Raw genomic sequence first — 15,623 nt, 5'->3', positions numbered from 1 at the left:
CCTTTCCAAACAAGTTATTTTCAATAAATGTTGCTAACTTTTTTTTTAATACAAGAATTTTCATCCATACTAATTTGTGCTTCGTCAGGTGTAAGGCCAGTTATCTCTATTAAACGTTCTCTTGTGTCCACGCTCCTCATTCCTATCTGTTCTATAAAATAGATATACCAGACACATCAAAAAATGAATACATAATAAACACACACAAACTAAGATAAAAGATGGATATATGTGTACTTACGGCTGCATTTTCTATGTACGCTGCATTTTTTATAAAGACATAGATGGTAGACACTAACACCACTTATCATAGTCAGTAGCAATAACATGAGCCCTTGAAGAAAATGAGAAATACGAAATTCTCCGTAATAATCTGCACTTACTGATCTGAAAATAGAAAAAAAACAGATCAGCTACAGTTTGTGTGCAGCTTTTTTCTACATAAATTGAATATAAAATAATGTAAACCCCCTTTTCTACTAAACACAATAATTAAGACGAAAAAGAGACCCATCGACCACGCCAAATTTTTAAAAGTAATTTCAGTCAGTTCATCAGTTCAGTTTTTTTTTTTTATCAGTAAATGTTTTCCTATATTCATTTGGTATTTGTTAAACACTTATCTTCTATGAAATGACCAGCCATCTATCGTGTTCATGTATTGGACAAGCTTAAGAGATAGACGGGCGATCACCAGACAACATGTGATCAGAAATCCAAAGATTTAAAACCTAGGAAGCTAAATTTTTATGAAAATGATTCCTTTCATAAGGAAATACTTGAATAAACAAGAGGCCACAATGCTCACCTGAGTCAATAAAGCCATGCTGTTCTTAATCAGCAGATTTTATTCTTGTTCATATATATTCCAATACAGTGAAACTTGTCTAATCTGGATGTTGTGTATTCCGAAATCTTGCCTAATACGATGTAAACTCAAAGTCCCTTTCAGTAATTTCAGTTGTTTAAAATGTTTTCTAAATCGAAAAGTTGTCTAATCCGACCAATTTCCTTGAAACCAGTGGTGGCCTGATTAGACAAGGTTCACTGTATAACACTTTGTGACTCCATTCTTACAATTTAAACACGCTTGATTTTACACTACTTTAGGATGCTTCTTTATAGTATGACTAATCACGCCGTTGCTATTCTTGCGAAGAAACTTTAAAGATTTTTCCCTATATATCCCTATTTAAAACTGTGATTGTTTATTGTGACCCCATACTTAATCCGAGAGTCATGATTTGAAAAAATGTCAATCTTAAGTACCTAAGGATTCTTCCATATCAATGACAAATTATGCCTTTGCCGGAAGATTTAATTTTTTCAGATTATATTTATTTATATATTACTATGTTAAGTTCTGGTTACCCATTGTGGCCCCAGCGTTACCCCGGGATTCATGAGACTTAATTTTCACTGTGTAATAAAGATTTCACATAAGTTTCCATTTTTTCTGTCCCTATGGTACAAGTGAAGAAAATTTTTAACAGATGCCATGTAACTTTCACAAATTCTTAACTATTTGCCCTTGGATTAGTGCGTGGATTTTTATTTGAACTAACTTGATTCTTACCTACCAAAGAATGCTTTGTAACAAGTTTGGTTGAAATTTGCCTAGTGGTTCTCAAGATTTTGAAAATGTGAAAAATTTAAAGCCAGACCGATAAAGGATGTGAGATTTGAACTGAACAACACAGAAAGAAACAGGTGTTACAGATAAAATAATTTCTAAATACAGACATTGAGAATAACCTTGTAAAGGATGGTATGTATTACATAAATGGATAATTTAGTAAAACTAACACTCTACCTTTTCAAAATGACAAATTTACTAGCCAACACTGCTAAAACAGAGATGAACACCCTCTGATTATAAGTATTTAACCCTAAGAATTTCTGAATTTTAATCATAAAATGAAAACATTGTTTCGCATTCAAAAGGGGCTGGGGGAGGGGGAGGGCTCTGGCTTGTTGCATTCTCATTCTGTTAAGGTTTATTCAGTCTTTATATATAGCATAAAATAAAATTTATCATTTTATCAATAAAACTTGATTAACTTAATTTGAGCATGCTACTTCCTGTCAAACTTGGTAAATATGTAATTAATATGAAATTGTTTTATTTTAAATTCATTCAATATATGGCAAGAATTAACACAATCATAACATATTTCATAATCACATAAACCTATTAATCTTAATCTGACCATACTTACGTTTTATCATCAACACCAGACATTTCTGTCGTTACTTGTCTCCGATTTGCATACAAATAGCATTCTGAAACTTTAATTTTGCAAAATTAATAATAAATATCTTGACTATCGAAATGACAATAATACTTCAGCTAGTCCATCACTTTTTTTTTGTAAAGATTTCATTTGAGAAAAATAAAACAAACATACAAAAAGTTCTCAGTAAGGCATGGAAGTCATATGAATTGTAACAGTAGCTAGGAAATATTCTTAGCTATAGAATGTACTCAATTATTAATCATATAAAAAATAATAAATTTTGAAAACAAAATAGTTGCTAGGGACATAAGATGTGGTATAAAAATACCATTCTCCCCCACTTACCCTACCTGTGATAAGTTAAACAGACCGTGCTGAAACTCTTTATTGGAAAATTAAATAGATATTATACTGAAAAAAACTCCCCAGATAAACCGACCACATAGGCAGGGTGATTTGAAATAATTGTATGATAAATATTATATTATATATATATATATATATATATATATATATATATATATATATATATATATATATATATATATATATATATATATATATAAAATCTTGCCACACGGGTTACTTTCAACTTGGGTATCCTTATACTTCCGACTCAGTGAATTGATGAGGTTACGAGTTACGAGTTTCAATTATTCTAAATTCATTAGACACTACATGCAAACAAAGGGAGAAAATATTTAATGTAATTTAATAATCAATTTAAAAAGGTCAACGGGTAATTTAAATAAATATGATAATCTTCCAAGGAGGAATAAAAAAAAATTATTACAGATATTAACTTGATTAAAGTTCATTTCAAAGTTCATTTTATTTGACTTAGATTTTGTTTGCATGTTACATTTGTAGGCCTCCGTTGAACGGTATGATTGTGGACAATGTTTACACTCTATTGGGCTATCTTGAATACTTTTTCTTCCCTGGTTGAATTCAGCACAAGATCCTACAATTTAAAGTAGTATATAAATGTACATATAGATAAGGTATCTTTTTACCTAGAAAAACAAAAGGTATTGTTAGGGTTCAATGTTACGCAATAATTAATATAAAAGTAGACAATAAAACATATAAATGAATCTAAATTGTGTAAAACCAAAATAAGAGTATATGAACGTTCGTGTTTTCTGAAAAAAAAAAATACCAATGATTTGTCGAACTGGCGCGCACACTTCTAGTGTAGCATTTGCCCACTCGTTAATTAAGCAGTGATAGTCAAAGTCGTCTTCTGATTTGGTACATAACTGTTTAATGGCCCCACATTGCTTTCCTTCCACTCTTTTAAGCCAATCTTCTTTTGTAGAAGGGCATTTTGGTACATATGCAATAGTAGGAAGAGTTTCCAGGCAAGTGTCAATATTCTGTCATGATAAACAAGATTGCTTATCCATTTTTTTTTCAATTGTTTTCAATGTAGAACAGAGTAATTAAGATCTTCAGGCGTTCTAAAGCATTGGCGTCGAGAGCAAAGAAAATAATGACAAATATTGACATAAACAGAACCACTAGAGGTACTGCACAAATATCCCAAATATCTCTTATCATGAATGTAGAATGTTCAACCCAGCTCCGTTAAGGAATGCCTAAGTTTACATTTGTGAGGCACCGTGTAGCAAGTATCATTGTGACATCATTAAAATTAAAACATTGAAATTTAAACAAGTAACAAAAATAAATTAAACCGCATGATGATGCGTAAATGAAAGGTTGCATGCGTTTGTTTTCTTTATTATTTATTAGGGAATGCAAAATCTCAACATATAATAACAATACTGCCAAGTATTTAGAAACAAAACTTGTGTCATGTCTTGACTTGACGCAGTACAAGTGATCCAAAAGAGTGGATCCATTTGTTAAACAATTACAAATTTGTTTAAATAAATACAAAATCAGCGTCAATATCTAGATCTAATGATTAAAACTAAAAACAAAACATTTCTTAAAAACAATTGTTTACATAATTAATTTATCAGACCTTATAAAGCTGCACAGCGTTGGAGAATGCAAAGAGTACGATAGTCATATTTCCGATAAACCTCAGAAGTGCAAGGGCATACACCAGACTGTTTATGCCGAAATACGAACTATCAATTGCTCATATCATGTTTATTCAAAAAAAGTGCTGGGAGTTGATTCGATTCTGAAGATTTTTTAAAAAATTCATTACAATGTAGAGGCGAAGTGGCACACGCATTATCGGCAAAATTACGAATACTTCCTAAACAACAGAAACTAGCTCCCAGCACTTTTCAGGTAAAGGATATTTTTAATGTGTATCAACTTCTGTGGCCAAAAACAAGTAGTTGACCTTGCACTAGACAGATTTTCTAGATTCAGCCTAACAATTCTATTTTATACCAGTCTCATGACACACAGCTGATACATGTCATGTAACTGGTACTTTGTTTGTTTGTTTGTTTATTGTTTAACTTCCCTCTCGAGAATTTTTCACTCCTATGGAGAGACCCCTACTTGCCGTTTGAGAACTGCAAATTTTTTCCTATATTTGGCACTAAGGGCTATTTAGCAGTGAGGGATCTTTTTCGTGCCAACACCTACTGCGACATGGGACCTCGGTTTATACGATCTCCACTGTAAATGGTACCAAGTACGACACAAACCTATTCATTATACGTAACTATGTTACATGTTCTACAAATTTATAATTAACTATTTTTTATAGTGATTATGAAATGCAATACATATTGAAAAGGTATTATGGTCATATTTCACATTACCGTCCTTAACAGAGCTGAGAAGACATGCATACGAATTTCTTACTCATTGATTAATATTACCTGTGTCAGGCATATAAATGCAAATACAGAATTCCACCAAACATAGATCTTCATGACATATCAATTAATGATATCTGAAAAGTAAATCTAACGTCTACATGTATAAAGATGATTTTTTGAACACTAATATCTATCTATCTATCTATCTATCTATCTATCTATTTAATATATATATATATATATATATATATATATATATATATATATATATATATATATATATATATATATATATATATATATATATATATATATATATATATATATATATATATATATATATATATATATATATATATATATATATTAGGAATGGCAATCGAATACAGAATTGCTAATCGGTTAACCGCAAGGCGTTCCGACAGATTAACCGGTTAATCGTATCAAACTACACTTTTTCTGGACTTTTTTCAAGCAGCTCTATTCCTACGCACAAGAAGTTTATATATATATATATATATATATATATATATATATATATATATATATATATATATATATATATATATATATATATATATATATATATATATATATATATATATATATATATATATATATATATATATATATAAACAGTGTGATCCAAAATATCTGATACTAATTTTGACTTTCAATTACTTTGTCAATAATCATTCCACATATTTCATTTATACATCATTTTAAACTGTGATACCTATCATCTTAATAAATAAGTAAATACAGGAAAACGTTGGCTTCGTCATGACGTTATGACATCATAAAACTGTTATTGTTTATTTAACATAGATGTATCAAATTAGAGAGCTGCAGAAATTGTCCAATTATATTTTGAGACACATTCAACCATAACAGTGATTTATATAATGGGAAAAATACATCCATTGGACACTAAGCTTACAAAACTGCAGGTTCACAGGTTAGTGAAAAGATTTTAATGGACTGGAGAAAGTAGAAGAAAAAAGAAAAGCCATTGCATGATGATAAAGTGACAGTTCTGCTGGAGTCATTTAGCCATTTTTTTTTTTCGAAATCAGTTGCAATGGAGAGGTGAAAACTGTTAACAGTGACCGTATATACTTTTCTTTTCAAATATATATAAAGACTGCATGTCAAATTGCTTTTGTACTTAATATACAACAAGATGTGTTTGTGAAACACTGATGCTCCCGTATGGCAGGTTATATATAGCAAGGATTAATTTTCTTAAATGCAAATCAAGTATGTTGGTTCCCAAAATAAAATCTTGTCTAGGAGAATATACCTGTGTTATATGAAAGCAATAGCAGCAATCATTGAAAGCATATGGAAAAGGTTATAGTTTTTTTTTTCAAAAGTGAGTCAAACATCAAGATCACTGTCAAAATTGTTGCCCAAGGAAAGGCCTTCTTACCAGAAATAAACATGTGAAATATGAAAGCCCTAGCACCTACTATTCAAATCTTATGGCCAAGGTATTTCAAAGTTTTTGAAAATTTTTCAAAAGTAGGTTAAACTCCAACGTCAAGGTCAAAGTTGTTGGCATCCAAAGTAAGGTCATGTCACAAGGATTAAATATTTGAAGTGTGAAATCCTTAGCAACAACTGTTCAAAAGTAAAGGACAAGATAAAAGTTTTCCAAAAAGTAGGTCAAACTGTACGATCAAAGTAAAAAGGTCAAAGTTGATGGTATACAAGGGAAGTTCTTGTCACAAGAATTACATATGTGAATTGTGAAAGCCCTAGCGCCAACTGTTCAACAGTTATGACCAAGGTTAAAGTTTCCGAAAAGTTGGCAAAACTGCATGGTAAAGGTCAAAGGGTCAAAGATGTTGTTATCCAAAGGAAGTTCTTGTCTCAAGGATTACATATGTAAAGTATTAAAGCCCTTGCGCCATATGTTGAAAAGTTATGGCCAATGTTAAAGTTTTCCAAAAGTAAGTCAAACTCTTAGGTCAAGGTCAAAGGGACAAAGTTATAGGTACCCAAAAAAGGTCTTTTCACAAGGATTACATATGTGAAATATGAAAGCCCTCGCCCAACTGTTCTAAAGTTATGGCCAAGGTTATTGTTGGTTTTTTTTTTCAAAACTGGGTCAAATTCCAAGGTCAGAAAGGTCAAATATTATGGTACCCAAAGAAAAGTTTTGTCACAAGGAAAACACATGTGAAATATGAAAGCCATAGCTCTAACCAATCAAGTTATGTTAGTTATGAGCAAGGTTTAAGTCTTTAAGTCTTTTAAGACAAACAAAGACAGACAGACAGACAGACAGATAGATAGATAGATAGATAGATAGATAGATAGATAGATAGACGGACAGACATGGTAAGAACTATATGCCCCCGAATCTTCAATTACAGAAGCATAAAAATAACAGAAAAGACTGTAACATTGCTTTTGTATTTAATATACAAATATTGACTGGGGTTGAGGGCATCATTGATTATATTAGCCCCAAAGGAATGAAATATTGAACCGAGCGAAGGGCAATATTTTCGTGCCAAGGAGATTAACATAATCAAATTTGCCTGAAAACACACTCAGTCATTAATTGTTTTGATACAGGAAAAACAGATCAATCAATATTTTTTTTTATATGAAAAACAACATGAATCAACACAATAGTATTTTGTTATCATTCATAAACATTCAGCGTACACGTCATCGGAAACAAAGTCATTTAAATTAAATTACTTGTGTCTCATGCATTATCTGCAATTTGATTGTTTTTTTTTTTTTTAATTCTTGTTTGACTTTAGTAGTTGATTGTAACATAACAGTTTTTACAAAAAAAATTTTGCATTCCTCATGGACAGTTTTGTGTTCAAAATGGGTTGCTCTAAAACATTAAGCATACACCAAAGCAAATCAATATAATTTTTCTTTCAACCATTCATTACCTTTCAACAACGAAAACAAATAATTTGTATCCCATGCATTATCTGCAATGTCATTGTAGAGCTATCGCAAATCTTGCCATGTTTATATTAACTGGATTTTTACTGTGACATCATGCTTTTTGGACGTCGCGACGGAATCATTACGACACAATAAATCAAAATTGCTAAAAAAAAAAAAGTGGGAAAACTCTCTTTTCCGGTCAATAGTAAATATTAAATGACCGTCAATATTTTTCGGAGGAACTAATATCAATTATGTTGACTGTTTCTCTGTATAGAGAATATAGGGACTATTCTTTCCTGAATGTAACAATAAAGAATAATGAATACTTACATAAGTAACACTAAAAATTTGTGAAGACATGTACATATACCATTTAAGTATTTGAAGAAGTTTCCAGAAACTATTTATCATTTATCTCAGAAAGATGCATTCGTGATTCAAATAGAGTAAATATAATATGTTGATGAACATATGTAAGGTTTTCTGTTCAATAACGCGCAGTCTGTACAATGCATTCTTTCGTTATTATTGTGTCGACACAACATTATAAACAAATTTAAAAGGACTACATGAATTTTTCCGAACCATTGACCAACAATGTATCTGTAACGTTACTGTACTATGCATACACGACAACCTTCAGCGACATGTTACCTTGTCTAAATTCATCAATACTAGTTCATTTATTTAAAAGAAGCGATAGCGATTTTCACATTTTACTCAGTCATTTTTGACGTATGAAGCCATGAACAGGCGATCCAAATTATGTGTTCAATTATTATCGCCATTTTAAGTCATATGGTTTAGTTTTATATTTAAAAAAGTGTGGTAGAAAGGACAAAGACAACCCAACAATCTTTTAAGATTTAATGTTTCCGAGACTTACATTACTTCCAGCAAGATTATTACCTTGTTCTGTTCCTGTGAAAAATCTCAACTTTTGTGAATCCAGCCAAATGAGATAATAGGTGTTCACAATGCTTTTGAATATCTATAAAAAAAAATTGCTCTAAAATATACACACTATTTAGTTCCTTTCTTCAAATGAGAACTATTCATCAAAAATCAATCGTAAACATATTTCCCTTTTTATTTTGTAATTAAAGTGAAATAATTTAGAATAACATTTTTTATCTGCTCTTACATTTGATCAAAGCGTATTTTAACTTTTGACAGTAGTATTAAAATTTTAAACATGATTAAAAAAAAAACATACTTAAGAGGTACTCTATAAAAATGGCAGACCTACAAATTAATAGAACAGAGACATTACTTACTGTTCGGAAAACTTTTTCATCTACCTCAACTGAATGGATTTTGACATTTGATGTGTTTTGAATTACGAATTAAAAGCCTGTGTCTATTTAAATGCCCTTGCAGGTAGTATTTATATATTTACATTCAGACAGGGATCTCCTCAGATTGTGTACTTCACAGTGATCAGATGTAAATAATATCCAGATTTATAGACTTCAAGGGCTTTCAAGGACATACGAATAAACGATTTAAAAAATATACGAATAAAAAAATGGATGCCAGCATAGTTTTCATAGTTTTGATTTTTGGGCTTATTTTTGTGGTTAACGATTCAAATATAGAAAATTAATAAAATATCAAGAAATTGTTGATTTTTTTTTTTTTTTATAATAAGCAAAATTATCACCTTTTGCTGTTGTTCGTATAAAGACGTATATTTTTTAATACATAGAAAAGTGCCATTTTGGTTTATGTCGTTTATAATTGTTTACACATTTAAACATTGATGTGATTGCATGCTTGAATCCAACCTTATGAACATTTTTAAAAATGAAAGATCTATACATTTCGTGTGCATTTCTATTGACTATGCATTCTTTTTGCCATTAATTATATCATCAACTAGAGGAACGATTTCTTTTTATCGATAACTCTGCCTGTCGTTATGTGATGATTTATATGAGTCCCAATATTCGTAAAACGGTTCATATGCCGAATATCTATAATTCTACTAGTTATTGCGAAGATTAAAGAAAAATGCCATGGACATTATTTAAGGAATCACTGTCTAGTTAGTAGAGTATGCCAGGGCATCAACGATAGTTGGAAACGTGGGATAATTTGCATAACGGACGGTGATTCCTTATATTTCCATTTCATTGTGAAATAAAATTGTAAATTTAGATGACTAATAGATTTAAATTACACGAGGCCTCCCATGTCAATTTCAATAGTCCCCGCCCACTGACGTCAAACACAAAGACAGCCGCACGAGAATTACATGCACATTAGGCCTTCTTGGCTCCTGGTCTTTCGCTTGGCGAAATTTGCATTCCGGTAAAATGATCAAGAAATCAAGAAATCAACTCTCCTCACTTTCAAAGAGTTATCACAGAGAAAACAAATAAGAATGGAATATTCTCCAATAAATCAAGAACGTCATCAAAAAATTATCAGATCAGAAACACATATCAAACCTGTACAGTTGAAATGAATATATCATTTACTAATACTTATTTAGACCATATCGATGTGACGTCTGCCGCAGTCTTAACAGTGTGTATTGCCTAAAACAGCTGATAAATGTCAGTATTATAACTAAATAAGGCTGTTCCACGGACCTCCCAGCATCATTAACACTCCGTGATTTTACTGATAAAGCAATAAAATAAACAACTGATTTTGTTATTTTACATTTATAAAAATTATCAATATATGTTAAAACAAGTTTATGAATAATTAAAGGATATTTTTGACCCAGCGAAAGCTCACATCATCTGCATTCCGTTGCAATCGACATACAAGTAAACAATCAAACTGACCCTCTGGTGTTAAATGGAACAGCTTATAGGACTTATCCCATGTTTCTCAATTATTTGAAATCAAAAGCATATTACGTTCCTTATAATAACAGCTTATAAATTTTGTGTTTTAACTGCGGATATACCGCATTAATTAAATACTTATTGACTCGAATGAAAACCCTTGAATTAAAAATCCAAGTTAATTAGATAGCGATCACGTGACCCTGTGACGCCAAAAACGACAATGCCTGATCAGCTCTTCACAGTAATCTTACTAAAATATATGCGATGCATCCCGGATTTTCTGCGTTATGGACGACCAAATCACTGATTTTCTCGATATGATATTGAATATCCAACCTTACATGTTTGAACTGTCAGCAGGAGAGAATCCAAAAAAATCTGTCAACAGTAATTGTAAGGTAACAGCGAAGATAGCGAGGGTAACACGGCAAAAACGAAGAATCTCGTTTTCACAATACAATTTGATTTATCACCTTATCATATGTATTAACCTATTTTATTCACAAATTCAAAATCATATAAGTTTATTATTCTTCATTTTTAATATAATATTAATTTATGCAAGTATGCCTTCATATATTTTGTAAAGGATGGCGGTCTTAGAAAAATAAATTCCCTATCACGAAACCTTACCGTAATCAGAGCTACAGATTCTAAATGTTTAGAATAAGAAACAAAAAATATATCAAAAGTGTATATCTTAGAACTAGATCATATTTCTATTTTAATTGAAAAGCACGTTGGGAATTCATTTTTGGCAGCATTTTTCGTAATTAAACTGCATTTTTTATTGAAAATTACGTTAACAGTGTGAAAATTCTCATCTCTTTATCACTGAATTGTCGCTTATGACGTCAGAGCAGTATTTCGCCTAAATCCGATTGAAATATGCATATTGCCTAATTTTAAATTTCAACTCTCAATATTGCTTAAAATATGCTTACAACAACTTTTTGTTTTGGTATTCAGTATTTTAATAAACAAGGTTGTGATAATATTTTTCATAAAACTAGGATCTTTTAAAGATTATGCGATAAGTCCTTTTATCGCAACATGGTGACCTAATTCATTTTAATTTTTATAGAGGAAACGATGAGACGGTATATATAGTCATTCAAAACAGATCGTGGTCGGCGACAATATGTACCTACCCTCCCTGCACATATTGTCGTCAATTGGTTTATATTGTACATAATTATGTACATATTGTCGCCGCCGATATTATGTGCCTACTCTCAACGCACATATTGCCGCCCCACAGTTAGGGTTGCCTAAGGATTTTTTTTTTTTTTTTTTTTTTTTTTTTTTAGTTTTGTGAATGTAATCAGTGTGTATATCAAGCAGACGTGTCTGGTACGCAAATTCATGCAGTGCGATTGTGACGGTACATATTGTCGTCCTATACATTATGTAATTCCCCAAACTGCACATGTTGTCGTCCGTCGGTATTTATCGCTGCAGGCTGTAAAATTTTACATTTACATATTGTCGCTGGTGACAAGATGTGCATATTATTACTGCACATATTGTGATAATAATGATGATAATAATAATGATTATGAAGATGATGACGTTGATGATAATAATGATAATGATGATGAAATGATCAGGAAAGCTAAGAAGGCTAGGCTATATACGTGTACAAGTACAGATATCTTCAATTTGAAATTGAAGAGGTAGAAAATATAAAGAGGTAAAATAAAAACGGATGTAGTGCCTTAACATCATAGCATCCATTCTAGAGTTTCTTAGAATGTATCAGAAACTAAACTTTAGCCAGGAAACTTACCACTTTTTAAGCACAAGCGAATAGACAAACTCATGTGGGATATTGTATATTTGCTCCCTAAACATATAAAATTAAAATATAACAATAACAATTCTTGTATAGTATACATTTTGAGATGAATATATCGATACATCCTGAGAAAAGAAGTATTGTTATCAATTTAACTTAGTGGGCACAGGACTTCCATAGTATCTGACATAAAACATCCAAGAAGCAACGTAATTATTTTGATATGCGACGTATCTATGTCAATATAATCTTGAGAAAAGTATGTAGACATGCGACTTACTTATGTCGACCTGTGAGTTAGTTGAGACAACATGCAACATACTTACGTTGATACTTATTTATGTCAACATCAGACTTATTTATTTCAACACGCAATGTGATAAGGCTTTCATGCGATTTATGTTCATATTAACATATGGATCAGTTAGTTATATGTACGTATATGTATAAGATATATGTACTATGCAAGCTATCTATGTCAACATGTGAAATAATTTTGAAATAATAATTTTGTTGATATGCGACTTATTTATGTCGACATACGAGATAATTATCTCTATAAACTAAAATCTCGCATGTAGACTCTTTCAAAGTACGCAGGTATGTTAAAGAAGTATTCAAATCATTTCTAGGGAAATTTAGACATTTTCAAGACATTTTACTTTGACCAATAAGCCGCCAATAAAACGTAAACTATTATTAACTATTATTTTTAACTATTGCACAAAGACAACAGAGTGTCTGATGCCATAAAGTGCACCACCTTGACGTCATCACGTGACTGCTATTAATAGAAAAATATACCTTAATAAAAAAAAGTTAACAGATCAACAATAATCCGGTGTTTAATAATTTCTTTAAGCAAATAGTATAGTTGAAAAACATCTTTTATGCCTAAAAAGCGCTGCTAGAATCCCATTGTCCTTGTTCGGTCGGGAAAATAGTTATTCAACTCTTCACTCAAAACCTTACCCGATGTTTCGTTTGATATACATATAATCTGAGATATTTCTTCAAACCATGTTTACCTCATGATTCTAGCAGCACCTCCCAAGTACAAGTATATATTATAGAATGCAAGCTTTCAATCAGTACAAATCTTTTGTTTTGAAGTATCCGGCTTAGTGTTGTTCTTTTACATTATTGTTGTCACGAATGGCAGAGGAAAGGCCGATCTGGATACGTAAATTGCTGACTGTTTTCAAAAGAAGATATAATTGATGAAAATAATGAAATATGAAGATAACGAACAATATTCAAGCTCAAAGTCCGTTCAAACAATACAAATAGGGAGAAGAGCAAACACGGACCTCCAAAAACATCAGAGGTGGAATCAGGTGCCATTGAGGAGTGGGCATCCCCTGCCGACCGGTCACACCTGCCGTGTGCCCCTTGTCATGATTTGGAGAAACAGAAAAATCAGTAGACAAATCAGTGTGTAAATAATGACGTAACAATTATTATGAAAAAGAAAGTCAGCATTTGACTTAATGATAAGTTGTTTTGCCGGAAAGGTCTTTGTATCGACCATAAAACTTGCAAAATGATGACTTCAAACGACATTGTTGATATCCTTGTTCCATCAACTTGTTTGTCAATAGCTTGCCTCTTTTAGAAATTGTTTATACGTAGAGCATGCTCTTGCGTATCGAATCAACTGGGAGACAACAAACCCATATGCAGGTGATAAGCGTATATTGCTACATAAATAAGATGAGTTGACGATTGAAAAATTGAGCCATAAAGCGTTGTTGTTAGGTTACCATTAATGTCTTTTTCTACTAAAATATCAAAAAAATGAAACAAATTTGTTAGACTCTTTGGTATCTTTTATTTCAAGCTGTCTGGGATATATCGAATCCACATATGAATGGAAGTAACTATAATTGTTAATTGATAATCCGTCGTCGATATATCTAAATGGGTTGAAGGCCACAAGGGTTTTTTTTTTCTACCAATGTAGAAGTTTTTGAATAAATTCTGCTTCATATGAATACAAAATTAGATCTGCCAACAAGGGGGCGCAATTGGTACCCATGGAAATTCTAACAGATATTTGGAAGACCTGATCTCCAAAAACTACGTACATAGATATTGTCAATCAGAAACTCAAGCATCTTCAGAGTACTTGTGTGTACATTCAGAATGTTTTATTTTTTAACAAAATGATTTGCAAATGACCACTGAAAAGGTAAGTATATTAAAAGTTCGCCAGGTATCGGCATTTTGAAGTGAAGGTTGCGGGTCCTTCGGATGAGACCTTTAAAACCGAGGTCCCGTGTCCGGTAGGTGTTGGCACGATAAAGATTTCGCACTGCTCAATGGCCTTGAGTGCCGAGTAAAAGTCTAAATTTGAAGCCCTTCACCGGTCAATAATTACTTTGATCCTTTGAGTAATCTCTGTTTTGAATGTAATGAACCAATTTGCACCTGTCCCTTATCTAATAATTGCTCAAATGATTTAAATTTTACATCTGAACATGTAGATGCATGTATAAATAAGAAAAACACATTTTCAAATTTTAAACAAAATCCCACAATTTCTCCTCCAGTGCCAAATACTCAAAATGAAGGAAAACAAAATATATGTAAATCAAATCTTGTTTTAATGAAATAGGGTCTACATTTTGTCAATTTGAATGTGTGTCACATTTTACCAAAATTAGATGAATTGGTTTTGTATTTACAAGATCAGCATTACGTTGACATCTTTTCTTTATGTGAAACCTTTCTAGATGAAAATATTAATGATTGTGTTATAAATATAACAGGATATTCTTTTGAAAGAAAAGACAGAGTAGGAAGGGGTGGTGGTGGACTTGTTACATATATCTCAAATGATCTGAAGTATAAACGCCGTAAGGATTTAGAAATTAGCAATATTGAGACAATGTGGCTTGAAATTAATCTTAAAAATTCTAAGCCTATACTTTATTGTTCAGTTTACCGTCCACCGTCTGTCCCCTCCTGCTGGGTTGATGATTTTGTCAGAGAGTTACAGTGTGCTACCTGCTGTGATGACCAGGAAGTGATTATTGCAGGTGATTTCAATATCGATATGCTCAAAGAACCCCCTCGGAGTTGGTCATCTGCAATTGTAGAT

The 15,623-nt window shown here is 31.6% G+C and overlaps 1 protein-coding gene across 1 annotated transcript; it reads right to left on the bottom strand.

Annotated features, from left to right (window-relative positions):
* Nucleotides 1–142: 142 nt before the first annotated feature.
* Nucleotides 143–4,278, bottom strand: LOC133177305 (uncharacterized). The gene is made up of 6 exons (XM_061312362.1): nt 4,231–4,278; nt 3,400–3,616; nt 3,100–3,201; nt 2,220–2,289; nt 300–387; nt 143–151 (listed from the first exon to the last, which is right to left on the bottom strand). The coding sequence occupies exons 1-6, from the start codon at nt 4,276–4,278 to the stop codon at nt 143–145; spliced, it is 534 nt and encodes a 177-aa protein (XP_061168346.1).
* Between the last annotated feature and the right edge of the window lie 11,345 nt (nt 4,279–15,623).

The sequence above is a fragment of the Saccostrea echinata genome, unplaced genomic scaffold (genome assembly GCF_033153115.1).
Source record: "Saccostrea echinata isolate AGI-Se365-2 ecotype Australia unplaced genomic scaffold, CSIRO_AGI_Sech_v1 ptg000117l, whole genome shotgun sequence".
NCBI classification, from domain to species: domain Eukaryota; kingdom Metazoa; phylum Mollusca; class Bivalvia; order Ostreida; family Ostreidae; genus Saccostrea; species Saccostrea echinata.
Note: the sequence above shows the minus strand (reverse complement) of the source record. Positions and strands in the feature narration are given on the sequence as shown.